At 43.1% G+C, this 16701-nt stretch overlaps 2 protein-coding genes across 4 annotated transcripts in view; one reads left to right on the top strand and one right to left on the bottom strand.

The window, feature by feature from the left end:
- The window catches only part of LOC139208115 (radixin), a 31800-nt gene extending 25983 nt beyond the window's left edge, over window positions 1-5817 (top strand). For all 3 annotated transcript variants that reach the window (XM_070837688.1, XM_070837687.1, XM_070837689.1), the window contains exons 12-15: window positions 1296-1456; window positions 2182-2274; window positions 3547-3753; window positions 4753-5817. In XM_070837688.1, the coding sequence (XP_070693789.1) occupies window positions 1296-1456; window positions 2182-2274; window positions 3547-3753; window positions 4753-4917 (626 nt within the window). In that variant the 3' untranslated portion in view covers window positions 4918-5817. The remainder of the gene's footprint in view (window positions 1-1295; window positions 1457-2181; window positions 2275-3546; window positions 3754-4752) is intronic.
- A 4387-nt stretch (window positions 5818-10204) lies between these two features.
- LOC139208799 (probable ribonuclease ZC3H12C) lies at window positions 10205-16030 on the bottom strand. Its single transcript, XM_070838541.1, has 5 exons — window positions 15237-16030; window positions 13077-13216; window positions 12724-12958; window positions 11963-12069; window positions 10205-11727 (listed from the first exon to the last, which is right to left on the bottom strand). The coding sequence occupies exons 1-5, from the start codon at window positions 16028-16030 to the stop codon at window positions 10205-10207; spliced, it is 2799 nt and encodes a 932-aa protein (XP_070694642.1).
- Between the last annotated feature and the right edge of the window lie 671 nt (window positions 16031-16701).

The raw sequence follows: 16701 nt of genomic DNA, 5'->3' as shown, positions 1-16701 counted from the left end.
GTGCTCCGGTGCCCTGCACATGTTCTGGTCCTCATTTCTTCAACGAGCTGTTGGATAGTTACAGGATGAATAAAAGGCTAAAGGAGCATTCTGGTCAAACTGGATTAAATGACCAAAGTCAGTGGTTTAACTGAAAATGGACATTAAAACTGAATTAAACATGTAGAAGTAAAGAAAGCTGTCACACTGTGTTGACAGTTTTCTCCACTTGTCACACAATACGTGTTTTAAACGATAAGGCTGCAAACCTTCTACTAGTTTATTCTGGCAAAGCTCTTGTGCAGCAGCTTGACTTTGGACAGCATTAAGAATCTGACACCTCTGACTTCTTCTGTCCAATGAAACTGAACTCCAGTATCACATTTGCACTGATGGTGCTCAGCGCTTGTTTTTATATTTCAGAGTTTTGTGATTTTAGGTTTTTAATGTCTTTTTTTTTCATGGTGGATTATTTGACTGAAATGTTTCATGTGGAGAACAAAAAAAAAAACTCCTCCAGTTTAAGCTCTTTAAGTATAGCTTCAGCTTTGAGTAGACCAGAAGCCCAGAAGGTGATCTACAAGTACAGAACAGTTACCTGAATAACTCTGCACACCTCATATGTATTTTATGGTCGTCTGTTCACAGCTGTGTGTTTCAAACTGCAGGATTTATGTAATTTTAAGGGTTAGAAAAGAAAAAACACACTTTCCCAAAGTTAGTGTGAGATAACAAACACAGACTGGGAGCAGCGTCACATAAATCACTTACTTCACTGTGATGAAAATCATACAGCTACAATAACAGGCGTGTTTCAAATAAAGACTGAAAGTTTACCTGTAAAGAACATCAGACCAGAAACCCTGTTATCCAGAGTTCTGATTCAGGGCCACAGTGGGAACCCTGGGGCCTCTTAATCATAACATAACGCTCATAAAAAGTCCCATATCAATCAATGTATGTCTTACTGATTAAATGTCAGAGAAAAAGAGTTGAGTTTTAAATGAAACTCTGACATTAGTGGCACTGCAGCAGCAGTAGGTTGTGATTCCAGCTGTCCACCACTAGGGGCTCGTTCACCTGCGTCACACCGGCTCTGACTAAACCTCTGAACTTCTCACGGTGAAACTGATCCGATTCTGTGGGTGTAGTAGGAACCTACACATGGTTTCATGAATGCATACACAGAGATCATTCATTCATCTGTAATTCCCACATGTAACTTTGGCTTTAGGACGATAAGGGGCTCCCTCACTAGTCACACAGTCTTAAGACTCGCTCTGATGACTCACATGTTAACGTGTGTGTGCGTGCAGAGCTGGAGGAGCAGACTCGCAGGGCGCTGGAGTTGGAGCAGGAGAGGAAGCGAGCAAAGGAGGAGGCCGAGCGGCTGGACAGGGAGAGGCAGGCGGCGGAGGAGGCCAAGGCAGCGCTGGCTCAGCAGGCTGCCGACCAGATGAAGACCCAGGAGCAGCTGGTACCTGCATGTATTTTAGTCTCTGCACAGATGAATACTAAACACATGAGAGGAATATAACAGAGATCTCATGGCTGTCGAACCCCAGAAACATACAAAAGATAAAATATAAACACATGAACTCATGAAATGATGAATTGCATATTTTATGTTTCATCATTTTAGTGAATAAGGAATTCGGCCATGACTCAGATCTTAGAGGGCAGGTTGACATAACAAATGATTCACATGTTATTTACTTGAATGGAAACATCATGTTCTTCTCATTTATTCAGCTTTTTCCTTTATTTTTGCACCAACTAGTGGAGAATGTCCTTCAGCTCTCTATAGACAACTTACAGTAACAAACAGTATTTTATCTGTGTCTGTTTTTAGGAAAGTGATTTGTGTTTTAAACTATGAGTGAGTTGATAAATCCTAAGTGTTTGGTTATAACCTTTAATTCCACATTTCTGTTCACCCAGTTTTTATATGTAGCAGCAGGGTGCTTATTATTTTATATATTTAACTTATAAACCAACAGTATTGGTTGGATTGGATATTCCAGTGTTCTGTCATGAAAGAACTCAGTTAGTCAAAAGCAGCAGTTAGTCAAATATGAGAAGTTTCTGTCTGTTTCATCTTACTGTAAATTACAAGTAGCTTTGGGTTTTTGGTCTGTTAGTCAGACGCCACACAGAAACCAGTGTGGCGACGTGACACATGCGTGCCGTTCCTCTCGACAGGCTGCTGAGTTAGCAGAGTTCACCGCCAAAATCGCTCTGCTTGAGGAGGCCAAGAGGAAAAAAGAAGATGAAGCGACAGAATGGCAACACAAGGTAATGTGACCCCTGTATAGTAGTGCAGCTGTGTGTGTGTGTGTGTGTGTGTGTGTGTGTGTAAAATCATTGAAGGGATTAAAAAAAACAATAACACCTGTAATCACCTCGGCGCGAAGCTCCACCGAACACACGTTTTCCTGAGTGGGATCATGTTTTTGTCACTGCACTAGTTGCACCTCCTCATGGAGCACCTGGGTGTTGACATTTGAACAGGGAGGTGACCTCCCTTCCTTCCTTCCTTCCTTCCTTCCTTCCTCCCTCCCACTGTGCAGAGGAAACTGCATCTAACCAGATGGACTTTTAATTGCCCATAAGTGCAGCTTTCCTCTTATGTAACATGCTGTGAACAATGAGACTCACTGTTATTATTGGTGTGAAACACAAACAGCTGTTTTAACTAACATACTCTGTTTGTTTATTGTAAAAAGTTTGTGTGTTTTAGTTGGAATTATGAGCTGATTAGCATGTATTTATAGAAGTATCCAACCACAGGAACAACATTTTACCCTTTTACCATCCATGTTTAAAAAACTGTAGTGTGTGTGTGTGTGTGTGTGTGTGTGTGTACGTAAATGTATGTATGTTCACATTTACCTTTTAACTTTCTAGTGTCTGTGGTTTTTGCTGTAGATATTTGAGGGTGTATTTTCTAAATCTGTGTCTGTTTAATGATGCCGAACATTTTTGTTTGCATGTGAGCATATGGTCGTGTGTGTGTGTGTGTGTGTGTGTGTGTGTGTGTCTGGTTCTTTCTTTCATCACCTGCTGGTGTGAAAACTCCACATCATATCAGTACATATCAGCAGCTGCAGCCATGTCGTTTACATTAGCGACAGACACACTGCTGCACAGCTGCCGCTGAATGAATGTCTTTTATCAGTGGTCTGGTTTCTTTGAGCTCACGTTCGTACTGCGGCAGCTTTGTTTAGTACTTTATTAAAAGGACCGAATGGCTGGATGGCCTTTAACATGCACAATAGTGAGAGACACTTTTTCTTCTAACAACCAACGACTGATCGAAGTAAAGCACAACTGACCAAACGGAGAGGTCTGACCCTCATCATCACACATCACCACCAGTTTTCTCATATAGGTCAGAAGTTATAAGAAACAATATCAAACCATGTTTTCCAAGAGGCATAGATAGCCAGTGAATGTATAAATTCAGGATAGAGGTGAAATGCATCTGTTCATATGTTTCTACATGAACGGCTGTAAACCACCAGTGTGTGTTTCCCTCTGATAAGCATGCATGTGTGTTCTTTACAGGCTCTGTCGGCACAAGAGGACCTGGAGAAGACCAAGGAGGAGCTGAAGACGGCCATATCTCCGCCGGCGCCAGAGCACGATGAGGAGGACGAGACGAACGCCGAGGCGAGCGCCGAGCTGCTCAGTGACGGCGTGAGCAACCACCGCAGCGAAGAGGAGCGCATCACCGAGGCAGAGAAGAACGAACGCGTCAAGAAACAGCTCCAGGTTAGACGAGAGATGGGGAAATAAAACCTCAACTAATTTGTTTTCATTTTCAGAAACCCGGTGTCGTGGCGGGATACTTAACATGCACGTAAACATATGCAAAGATGGCAACCAGCAAGCTTTGGACAAAAAGATGAATGATGCAAACTTAGAGCTTAAAATGCTTCTCAGGGATGAAGCTTGAAAAACAAACAGACCACAGAATTCATCCTTTCAAAACTCAATATCTCAATGTCTCAACACATTTCTTCCCCATAATGTGTGCACCAGTTTTCAGATCACCATGTACGAGGTTTCAAACCAGGAAAACAAACTAACATGTGCACCAGGAGAACAGTGAAGACTGTGACTGCAGTTAAAGGAAGAAGCAGACATTTTTCTACAGTGTCAACCTTGTAAATCCATTTTTATTCGATTTCGATCTTTCAAACATCTTTTTTCAGTATCTATTATATATATACACATATATTAGATTTTATTATATATCATAAATCTATTAGTATATATAAAATACAGGTGTGTGTGAATTTAAAGAGACTCTAGTGTGTCTTTCTTTAACAATAATACAAACACCTGCTGCAGGTTAATTTCTCCAAGAGCACCAAGTGTCAGGTCATTTATGTCAAAGTCACCTTGAAGTCAAATCCATCTGAGCAGAAGGGATTATCTGTAATCTCCCATTAGAAGAGTTCTTAAAGCTTCATGAGCAAAGTGCAAATGTTAGAAAGGCCAAGCATCAGCAGCTGGAGGAGGCCTGTTAGACCTGGGGAGCTGATGGAGTCGTTCTGTGGGGGACAGCAAGGCTTTCATACTGTGATGAAACAGGTGGTGCTATTGGATTGTATAATTCACTAATAACCGTATTCTGACTTTAGTGATGTTGTTGAGATGATTGTTCACTAGAAAAGTACACACAGCTGATCTTATCTCTGAATCATAAAACTGTGATGCAGTGTTTTGCTGTCTCTCATCACCCTCGGGTCGTCTCTCTGTGTCCAGGCCCTGAGCTCAGAGCTGGCCGAGGCCCGGGATGACACCAAGAAAACGCAGAACGACATGCTGCACGCCGAGAACGTGCGGGCGGGCAGGGACAAGTACAAAACCCTGCGTCAGATCCGCCAGGGCAACACCAAGCAGCGCATCGACGAGTTCGAGTCCATGTGAGCCGGAGACGACGAAGAAGAAGAAGAAGAAGAAGGGCGGACACAGCGACGAAAGGAGACAGTTGGTCTCGTTGCCATGACAACGCCTCACTTTCCTTGTAAAGCCCAAAACCTGCTGCCACCCCAGGGACTCCTGCTTTTTTTTTTTTTTTTCTATCCAGGAGACAGACCGGCTAATGGGCTTTGTAGCTTCAGCCTCGCCAAAGCTCTGCCCGTCAGCGGTTGGCCAATCACAGCGCTACCTGCTTTTTAGAGCTCCGCCCCTTCCCCCCCCACCCCCCCACCATCCCATCCCATCCCAACGAAGCACACGTCTTTTTAATCTGTTGGAAAAAAAATAGCAAGCAACATATCCTGTCAAACACGGACCTCCCCTTCTACAATAACGACATTTTTAATGCTTGCATGCACGATAATTAAACAACAGGAAGAAAAGAGGAAAAAAAAAAAAAAGACTGCACAGAATTGGTTTCTATCGTGCTTTTACTCAACAAAATAAAATGGCCATTAGTAGCTTGTTGATGTTTCTGGCACGCTTGTCCGTAAAGCTTTAATATCTGTACCTTACTTTTAACTTGTTATCAGTTGAACAATTTAAATAATTTGTTTAAAAAACGCCTTATTTGTCTCATTTCCTTCCCGTCTAGTATTACTTTTAGTCGTTTTGTGTTGGGAAAGTCAGTCTGTTCACCTCTGCTGTCTGTTACTGTTGCATCTGCTAACTCTTCTGCTTGAACGGCTGTTAGTTTGCAAATGCTCACTGTGAGAGTTTTGAGCAAATGGATATGAAAACTAAATTTGCTTATTTTACATTCTTACTGTGCTGGCATTCTCCATCCACTGAGACGTTTGTTCAGATATATATTTTGCCCCACAATAAAGAATGAATTTATATTTTCAACTATGGAGCCACAGTATGACTGAGTTTAAAGCCAGTAGAGATTTATTGACAAAGGATGTTGTCGGATACACACAGTCAAAGCTGACACACACACACACACACACACACACACACACTGTTGTTATTAAATTAAATGAAAGCTTGAATTTGCAGCGTAAAGCCAGTTTGTCATGAATGACTTTTCTGTTCCTGTCAGATACAACGATTTAACAACTCAAAGAAGTATTAGATCACTTTGGATCACTTCCTGATTCAGCTCACACTGACAGTTTCCAATGCTACAACTCACAGCAGAAGAATCTGTAAATGATCTGAAATAGCAGGAACATATTAATAAATATAACACACAATTTATGTTTAACTTAGAATAACATCTGTTGTTTTTGAAGTATTTATCTACAGAACTACAGATTGTGCAGATTCCTATGGAGACAATGTTAATAATTTAAAATAAAAATGTTGTCTGATCACACAAAGAGACAGAAACAAACATTTTTTTTAAGCTCTGATCTGAAGCGGTCCAATAAAAGCAAATAATCATGAAGTTCGTCCCAAAAAATGCTCATAACATATGTTAATGCCGTAGTTATATTTATCTGTATAAGGATGCTGTAGCAAAAGTTCCAGCATGACGTCTCAACCCAAACTTCAGGCTGTTGTCTATATTATGTCTCCAGGTTTTCCTTTAATAGTAACGTTCAAGAGCTGATCGGGAACCTCACATGGACCAAAACAACACATGAAAGCTTGAGTAGGAATTTTATTGCTCACTTTTACATCAAACACAAGAAGAACAGTCAACGCGTCTCATTTGGCCACAGTTTCCCAGGTTCTGTAGGTACGACAGGTTTGTTTTTCATGCTTTTCGTTTTGGGTTTTGTTGCCTAAAGCTCGTGTCCCATGGCCCCGTAGCACAAACATCTGAAGAGACTCACTCCAAAAAGACGTCGTTTTATCAAATAAAAGGAAAAAAAAAGGTGAACAAAGACCCAATTAATAGCAAGAAGGACTTTTTTTTTTTTTTAAATTCAATATCAGCTTAAAGAAATATCGTTCGTATTGCACATTGTGCTAGAATGTAAAAATCAGTTTACCTGGATATGACAGCTTTGAATTTTTGGCCGTAGAACGTGTTTTGGAATGAAACTCTTACTCTGCCAGCAGGACACACAGTGAAGCAGCAACACTTTTAATACCTTCCTCTTGTTTTGGTTTCATAGAACAACCACTGACCTGAGCAAAGGGGGGGAAACTGGGAAGCAGTACACAGCCACTTACTCGGCTTTGGTCCCTGAAGAGATGGCACTTAAATGACTTCTGTAGCAGAAATGTATTAAAGCACATTAGAAATAAAGGTGAAAATAAACCGGGACAGTGTTTCTTTCCCAATGGCTGGATTTTAGGCCATTTTAGTCAAACGAGCAACAAATTGGAACAAAAACAAAACATTTAATCCGTAAAGACAAAACCCACATAAACTCTTAAAGGCGTGTTCAGACTGAATGCGAAGCAAATTTTAGGCAGTGTAACTGCATGGCTGAATGCAAGAGGATGTAAACAGAAGCAAATTCACTGAGGAGTATCATAAGCTCGACGGGGCATTGTGGGACAGCGAGCAGCAGCAGCAGCAGCTTAACATCTGCTCGTCCAGTGTGTTTGCTGTTTGTGGTGAAGAAACATGGACTACAAAAACGCTTCACAACAATTTACACGATTAAAGCGAGATGGCAATTTTCTCCACCATAATCAGTCTGAATACTGTCAAGTAACATTTGTGGAGAAACGTGAACACAACACAACATTAGCACAGTAACGTGTACATCCGTATATTCAGCAACTCCAACACTGACCACAATCTCTTCTTGCAGAAACAAAACGTACAATTAGAAAAATAGCTCTTTAACAAGTTCATGATCGTAGAAAAATAGTTTTTGCCTGCAGACACTAATCAGGATCTTTAATATCCACAGGAATGTTAACACAACACCGTGAGAAGCTTGTTTAAGTAAGCGTCAGTGTCTCAGCCCTGCAGCGAACACTAGCACACAGTGCCAGACCAGCAGGGCGAGAGCACCTCAGTTAAGACCGACTGACTGAGCCTTAACGGCGTCAGAGAAAAACAGATCCACTGACACAGTTTCCAGCCGTGGGATGGGACCAGCAGGAAATGCTGAGGACTTGTTCCTGAGACAACATCTTTCACATTACAGCACGGAAAAGCTTTTTCAAGTATGAGAGCTTTCGAAAATAAGAAAGAAAAACAAAATGTTGTGGTTTTAGATTTATGGGAAAGACGTTAGAAAAGATTTAAATTCTAAGAGGCAGCGTTGCTTTAAGCCAGGCTAATTTAATTCATTCCAGGCCATTACAGCTCCACGGCTGTGAGATGGAGCTCCATCACCTTTAACCACACCCTCACCTTTAAAACCTTACACCACGGCCATTTCAGGTGCCCTTCAGCGTGGCTGGGCTGAGTCAGCCTCGACTGTGGTTGAGGGTTGATATTTTTTGGGCTACACAGTACCATGTATTCAGTTCACTGAAAATAGAAACAACAATCACCGTTTCCAAAAAGTGCATTTGAGACATTCTCTTTCCTGCACTTGGAAAAAAAAAAAAGGAACAATAAGCCCCCCCCCGCATATAAATAAAGGCTAAGTACCAAAGGTGACAAAGTTTGCCACAAATACTCAAAATATTCAGCTTGCAATATTTTTTTTGTTTAAATATTCTCATATAAAACAATGTTTAAAAAGTTCATAGGATACAATTTGTATCAACAAAGAGAGGTGTCATCTGGCTGCAGGTTATCGTGCTCACCAGGCAAGAGTTTAAGAGTTTTAGCTTCACAAACACATCCTCAGACATTACAATAATCCCATTGGGGGAGAAAATAAGAATATTATTATTTCATCCCACAAATGCAGTTCAAAGTGCTTTACATTACATTACAGAGCATTTCTCTGATAGCTAAAAGAAAATCTAGACTGGTCAAGTTTAAAGTAGCCATATTAGCTCATTGCTGTCTAAGTAAGGTAATTATATCTAGTTTGTGACTAGTTTGTGTCACTAATAGGACTTTTAATTTAACCAATGAGATTATTAGTGCCGTTGATAAAAGGTTTGTAGAACTAAAAACTGCTGTCTTTAAGTGTTCCCACTGCTGTCGTGATGTTACGTGTCTGGTAACAAACTCTGCAGGAAGATTTTAATTTCAAGAAGGTGTTTCCCAACTCTTGCGAGTTTGCTCCTGTGGTTTACTGCAAAAAGGTGTGGAGGGCACACGTTATACCCTGTTTGAGGCAGCTAGTGGTGTCACCACTGACAAAGGAGACCCTGTGTCTGATGCACCACAGACATTCACACACATAAAAAGGTAATAAATTAACATATATTTTAAATTAAAATAACACCAACAATCCTCATTCCACCTAAACACTTCTGGTGGCTGAGTTTTCAACAGCCACTTTTGTATGATTTAGAATTTGTGCAAGGTTTAAAGATGTAAAAGAACAGAGGAAGTGTTTTAAAGACATTATACTGAAAGGCGATTAACGGTAAAGTCCGCTGGCAGGTCTATCCTAGCAGCAGCAACAGCTAGGGGCTTTCGAGTGGAGTTTTTTTGTCTATCTTTTGCGGGTGCTACGTGAGTTTCACTTCCCTGTGGGGGAAATCACAAAATCTCAACACAGCATTTGATCTGCCATCTGTCAGTATAGAAAGATCCATTAGTTAATTCAAGAGTTAGATGCAGTAGGAACGTATTTGCAATGTGGCGGTGAAATTTCACGATTGAATATATTCTTTTACATATCCTGCATTGTCATGGAGGTGACTGGAAAACAGAAGTATTTCACTCAGTTGGAAAGTACGAGCTACACTTATACCCTGATATGATTGCCAAAAAAAAAAAGCAAAAAAAAAAAAGAAAACAGAAAGCTGACACACAACAATAACAGAAAGTGCCAAAACATAATAATTTTAAAATATGCAAATAACTTAAAATGATACAAATAAATTAATTTAAAACGAACACTATCACCCTTGAAGCACATTAAAAGCCACCCTAAGCACACCGGTGTCAAACATGAACATTAAACCCCAACCTTTCCTGGTCTTAAGTGCTTAAATAGCAGGCATATCTATAGAAAAATATGGCAATTTTGGGATTTCCCTTTACAAAAACACCATTAAAATTAATGAAACAACTTCCCTGCAATGAATGTAAGCAGCCCATTACCAGCTTACGGAGCTCTATATCGTGTGCTTTTGGTTTGTGCATGTCCAACCTGACTTGAAAAATCAAGATGATCGCCAAGTGATAAACCTGAGCCTGGTTACGACGAATTTAAGGTGAAGCTGTGACTTCACCTTCTGGCTGCTTAGTTCAAGAACTGTGCTGCGACTTCTCCATCAAAATCGCAGCTGCAAGCTCCTGAGCGTCCATCACATGAGGGTTCCTGGTCATCACCATCCTCACCAAATCTGGAGGGAAGATGCGGCACAAGTTAACAAACACCCTCTCCCTGAGGTCCTGGTATCGACCCAAGGAAGGGGGCTCCTGGTGCTGGGGCGCTGAGGGCAGGAGGCTTTTGTGCGCTGTGATGGGTGGAAGGGACAGCTGCGGGAGCGGTGGGAGACTTGATGCTGAAAGACTACGGGGTGATGAATGAGTCTGCCTGCTCCAGGGAGAGTGCCAAGCCTTCTCGTGGACTTCTGGAAGGCTCTGGAAGGCAAACAGATCATAGCACGGCTTAGGGGACTGCTGGTAATGGGGGTCCCAGGCTATCTGATGCTGTGGTTGTTGGTTTAGCCCAGAGTGGTTTCTTCTAGATTGAAGTGGCGACCCTTTGTACATTTGGAAGTCCTGGAGCCCTCCTTCCTGCCAAAGGGAGCCCATCACATTGCGGCCGAGGGGGGAGCTCTGGGCGAGGGAGTGAGCAGGGGATGTTTGGGGTGGACGTGCTGGGAATTCCCCTGGAAAACTGCTCAGCGACGGATGCTGAGGGTGGACTGGGATGCATGCAGAAGGGGGCTTGTAGGGACGTGGAGATGCATGAGGGGAAGCAGAAGGTGGAGGGTCCTCCAAACCGAACCCAAGTTGCCTCCGCAGTGTTTTAGGGACAGCATATCCATGAGGAGCGTGCTGGCCCAGTCCTGGAGGAACACGGCTTGCTGGGTGAGGGTACTGGCCGGAGCAGTGGTGATGGTGGTGAGGATGGTGGTGGTGATGGTGGCACTTGGGGCCATCGTCTAACAACGGGTCAGGGGAGAAGGAGTCTGAGCTGACGCTGCCTTCACTGCTGCAGTCTGACAGCAGTGATCCGGCTCGCAGATCAGCTGGGAAGAAGCATTCAGGACTCTGTGGTACTACCAGACTGAGGCTAGAGTAGGCCTTTACCAGTGAGCTGTAGCCCAGGTCTGGAGACTCACATCTGTGGTAAGTTTCAGCCTGGCTTGGTCCTGAGGCCCCAGAATCCCTGCAACTGCCTCCACTTCCCCCAAGGAGCTCCCAGCGGTCCAGGCTGCCTGATGAAGGGGGCCCCCCTGGAGCAGGATGCCCAAGAAAGCTGCTGCTACAGCTACTGCTGCTGCTGCTGTTGCTTCCCCTACGTCCCTCCACTTTGGACTGGACCCGAAGCCTGTCCTCCAGGAGGTCACTGAAGGAGCTCCGAGGGCTGGGGTTTGGATGTTTCTTTGGAGTTCCCCGACTTGACTCGGCCTCAGCCATTCTTTCTGGTAGACCAGAGCTTTGGCTCTTCACCATCAGGACGTCTTCCAGCAGGCCTCTGGAAGCCACTGATGAAATTTTGGCACTGGCACGGAGCTCATCAGCCACAGAACGCTGGGGCTGACTTCCTCTTTCAGGGTGGTAAAACTTGCACTTGTGGCCATATGTGCACTTCTTCCCTAAGGGAAGAATGAAGAAACGCATTTCTCATAAATGTGTTGGAATAAAATGTTTTATAACATCTCAGTTTGTGGGTACCAGAAAATACAGTTTACAGCACAGACACTCCTAGATCCAGCAATTACTCCTTATTAAGGCCTCCTTATTGAGTTTTTTCTTCTTCTTACAGTTCTTTCAAAGACGTGAAATGCTCAAATGACCAGAACAGAAGTGCATGTTGGTGCATATTTTTACCATAAGGACATGGCTGCTTCCTATTTTCAGGAATAACAGGCCTCTTCCTCAGGAAGTTCTCCAGACTGGGTCCATGGCGTCCCAGTGGGTCATCTGGTGGCATAAACCTGGACACACAGGTAATAGATCAACATTTTTAATAACCCCACATTTAAAATTCCTCCTTCTTCATCCTGTTCATCCTGAATAACTTGGACGGCACCAACAGAGACTTGTTGCAGTGAGGAATCTCACTTCAGCTTCCTAGCTAACACAGAAGCTGTATAGTTTGCATTAGCTGTGGGAACAATACCTTAACATGTGCATGTTAGGTATTAAGCTCACAGAGCAACACAGTAAGAGTAGAAACATCTTAAACTCACTCACTCACTGATATTACAAGGTAAAGATACGGTTGGTATGTGCCACCCTAAAACATTCCTGTGACAATTGATCTCTTATGTAATAAAGGACATGACTGACGAAGGTCTTTTCCTGTGTGATCGGAGGGGATTTGATCAGTGACGCAAAAGTGTAGAGAAGGAAGATTAAAAGACGAGCAATGAGGAAATGAAAATGTCTCACAAGTACAGCAAATAGGAAGTCTTCAGATTACGTCCCTGCAAAAATGCACAGTTTCTAATTTGATGGCAAAGGCATAACAACACAGCCTCCTAACTGTCCCTCATTGGTCTACTGTTTATCCTGTAGGAAGATATGTTAAGTTAAATGCATCTAAATGATTTGACAGTTTTGTCTTGACACAGCCATGAGTTGCTTACTTGTCGTTTACAAAGGAGTACATTAGTAGACGCTCATCAATGAATTTCTTCCACTCTGGCTTCTCATTGGCTAGGTCACGGTAGTTGTCATTGGAAACAATGATGCCGTCTGACTCATAGGCCAGTTTGACAATGAAGCGGTCGTCATAGCAGACCACACGGCGTCCCTGCACACGGCGAGACGGAGTGAACACCAGGATCTTCTCTTTCTCTAGCCGCCGCAGGATCTCTTGGTCTGCATAAAGAGAGGGGACACATAAAAAAGGACAAGAATAAGTTGACAAATGCTCCTTTTTACTGTCCTTTAACTGTGACTTTAAATCATCACTCAAAGCTATTGCAGCTGCTGTTACCCGTGATGAGAGCGTCGGGCCGTGACTGCTCCTTTCTCCACGCGGGGACAAAAACAGTGATGTCACGATGACCCCGCTCCAAGAACCAGTCCACAGCCAGCTGGATGCCTTGACAGGAGAATACTTCCTTATTTCCGTGACTGCAAGAGCAGAAAGACGTGTCAAGGGCACAATCAGTGATGCAAATGCAGACAATCGCTAAAAAAAAACAAAAAAACAACAGGACTGAAAACCTCTTGAATCATCTTATTTGTATAAAATGAAACAGATTCACCCTCAGTGTGGGGATGAAAACAGGGATGATGATAATTGTGATGAACATCAAAATACTAGGAGCAGATAGATGATAGTGTATAAGCAGGTGATATATACCTGATGGTGGTTTGGTACAAGGGATCACGCCACTTTATTATATCGTTTTAGTGAAGGTATCTACTCTGTGGCCCTTACTGAGAGAAACACACTCGCATTTCAGCTTTTTTTCCCCATGTGACTACAATGATTTACAGTGGCAACAGAACAGAGCAAGTTCACACTGAACCTGCTCATCAAATGCACCTCCTCAGAGGCATCTAAGATATTATCCAAACTGTAAAGACATGCTGAGGAGACTCGCACATCAAAACCTGTCCTGTCCTGTTGGCTGCTTTCACTGCAACTGCTCTCCAACAGTGATTACATCCCTCCTAGTTGCCATGGTTATGCCAAGTTATTTATTTGTTTATTTTCATTTAAATCTGTGTGTCCATGGTTTCTGTTTTTCATTGTTTTAATTATGCATCATTTAAATTTGTGTTTTGTATATTTCTTACAGCTAGGAATAGTATCATTATTCAGGTCTTCACCATGGAGACACTACGGACTGCACAGAGAAGTTAAAAAAGCTGAGACACGGTTGCAGTGATGTCTGTAGTCTTTCAAAACGAACTGGTTTCCTGCGGCTTTGTTCGAGGTATTTCATTATTTTGAAATAGATTTTGGTTTCCAGTTTATAACCATAACTTCTTGTTTAGAGAGCTGCTCAGCAGAGCCTAACCACTGCTCTATTTTTATCTCCTACATTCTTAGCATTGCATTTTGTACATTATTTGCATTAACAAATACAGGAATATCATATTTAAAGTTCCCCACTGTCCACAAGGCAAGTCTGAACAGTAAAATGAAAGCAGCAGTTCCACAGTCATATCAAAAGTCCCTTATATCTTCAGTCCAACACTGCTGACATGCAACTTGTGTTTATTTTTATTTCATAACAATGTACTTCATTAGCTTTCATTCTTTCCCTGCAGCCCCTTTATTGGTTTCATGCTCCTACATTACTCTATGCAAATGGCCTAATTTAACTGGAAGAGAGAACAGAGCAATGTCACATATATTTATCCAGGCTGTAGTATTTGCAATGTCAGATTCCCAAATTTGGTTCTCATAGGATCTGTTTAAAAAGTGGGCCTTGCTTTGCCTTTAACCTCCATTAACACAAGAGAGCTTGACTGATATTTGAACACTTTAGCTTGATAAAGAAGAGGGTCAACATTGGTCATATAATCAACACGGTACACATGTGAGATGTTAGGTTAGGTGTAAATACTAACTAACTAACTAACTAACTACTTACTGTACCACAGTGTCGGTAGTACTCCCAGCAAATTACTGCAGCTGCTCAAAAAGTACATTTTGACACAATTAACAATGTCAATAAAGTGGCAAATCACAGGCAAATGAGCTAAACCTTTCACATACAGCAACTTAAACCTGTCAGATTTAATGTCCTCGTGGATTGTCCTGCACGGAGAACACAGTTCAACTGACCACAAAAGTCCACGTGAGACACCCCATCACTTACACGTTGATCCTGAATATATATAGCCGTACCATGCACCCCTGTAAGAGGGACAGTCAAACAAGTTCAGCAGTATTATCTTATCTCGTGTAGAGGTTCAGCCCTCACTGACAAGGACACTGAGGGATCCTACTTAAACAAAGCACAAATTTTCCAAAATCTCGAGAACTCTGAAATAATTCTCCACAGTTTTATGTGATGCCAGTGTGTGTGACTCTGCCATTGGAGACACTTGACGAAAAGCCAAATGGGATCAACAAAAAACAAGGGTTTCATCAACACGGCGTAACCTACTGTTTCCAAAAGCTTCTCCTCCTTACCTCATAGCCACGTTGCTCCCATCCACCACAACAGGGCGAAGGTTTTCTTTGTCTTCGAGCAGCTGGGATGGACACAGCAGTCGACAGGAGTCCATAGAGGAGCTGGAGGAGGAGGAGGAGGAGGAGGAAGAGGAGAAGGAGGAGGAGGAGCAGGCCAAAGAGGATGACATAGAGGTGGAGGGAAACTGGGAGACAGTGGAACCCCCTTGCTGCTCCATCTCCGTCTTGGTTCCCAGTTTGATCAGCTCACCCAGGATGTCGTTGATGAGCGCATCTGGGCCCAGTTTCCTCAGCACCAGCAGCACCAGCTCCTCGGAGTAGCCTAGCTTGAGGGCAAACTCCACCTTGGTGCGGTAGTCTGTGACGAGGCCACTGGGAGCGGATGTGCCCGGATGTGGGGGGTCTCCAGATGAGAGATTTGATGCCAGGTCCAGCCTGACTGTCTGACAGACTGCCGAGGACTCTTGGTGGTGCTGGTGAGGCTGTTCTTGCTGAGGCCCATTCTGGAGCCGTTCGTCATCACTGTCAGAGACAGCACTCTCCTCAGAGAAGTTACTGCAACTACTACTGCTGCTGTAGCTTGAATGAGCACTAAAACCAGTGCTACTGCTGCCAATACTGTTACTGCTGTTACTCGGGGCACCAGCTCTGACCTGTAAGGCCCCTATATTCCCAGCACTCGCAGTGCTCAGGCCAGCTTGCCGCTCACCACTTTCCACATGGAGGTAGTCCAGATCCAGCGCTAGGCTGAGGATGTGGCCCGTCCCATCCTCCAGATGGTCCTTCACGCCCATGAAGCCGTCTCATACATCCAGCTCCACGTCCTCCGTGACCTCCCAGATACCTGACAGACCCCACCGTTACTGCTGGTAGTTAACAGCTCACTGACCGGTCCTGGGAATGAAGCTTTAGGGAGACACAAGAAGCCACCGGTTAAACTCCCGAGGACTGCGTGAGTGTTTTGAGTCTCACATATAAGACTCCTAGCTCCACCCATCCAGTTTACATAATGACGCTTCACCACAGAACATAACGCTTATGATGGCACTGATGAGAACAACCGAAACTTTAAGAGTTAATGGTCTGTGAAGTGTGAACTTAATGAAACGCAGCAGGCTTTGATGAGTAAAAAAGGCAAGCTGAAAACTGTAACCTCTTTTACCTGCTGCTCCACTCCTTCTGATTTGCATTTTAGCAGCGATGAGCTCATCAATGATATACATTAATTGATATATTGAGACACATCAATGATACTGGAGCCAAAATACCCGAGACAACTGAGCCGCTGCATTAATTTATTACCAATGCCAGGAATCCTTCAGTATGCAAATACACAGGATAACACTGCTGCCAACTATATTGCCTCCAGTACAGGGCTGGGTGGTGTGGCTTGAAGCGAAATCTTAAATTACTGGTTAAGGATTCAAATTGAGAAAGTTTCTTGGCAATGTCACGGAGACATACT

This window comes from Pempheris klunzingeri, chromosome 10 (genome assembly GCF_042242105.1).
Source record: "Pempheris klunzingeri isolate RE-2024b chromosome 10, fPemKlu1.hap1, whole genome shotgun sequence".
Lineage (NCBI taxonomy): Eukaryota > Metazoa > Chordata > Actinopteri > Acropomatiformes > Pempheridae > Pempheris > Pempheris klunzingeri.
Note: the sequence above shows the minus strand (reverse complement) of the source record. Positions and strands in the feature narration are given on the sequence as shown.

Coding starts and splice junctions, on each gene's coding strand:
- LOC139208799 (XM_070838541.1), bottom strand. CDS start 16,030: ATGGGCGTGAAGGACCATCTGGAGGATGGGACGGGCCACATCCTCAGC. Junction 12,959..13,076: donor GCCCGACGCTCTCATCACGG/GTAACAGCAGCT, acceptor CTCTTTATGCAG/ACCAAGAGATCCTGCGGCGG. Junction 11,728..11,962: donor GAAGCAGCCATGTCCTTATG/GTAAAAATATGC, acceptor TTCTTCCCTTAG/GGAAGAAGTGCACATATGGC.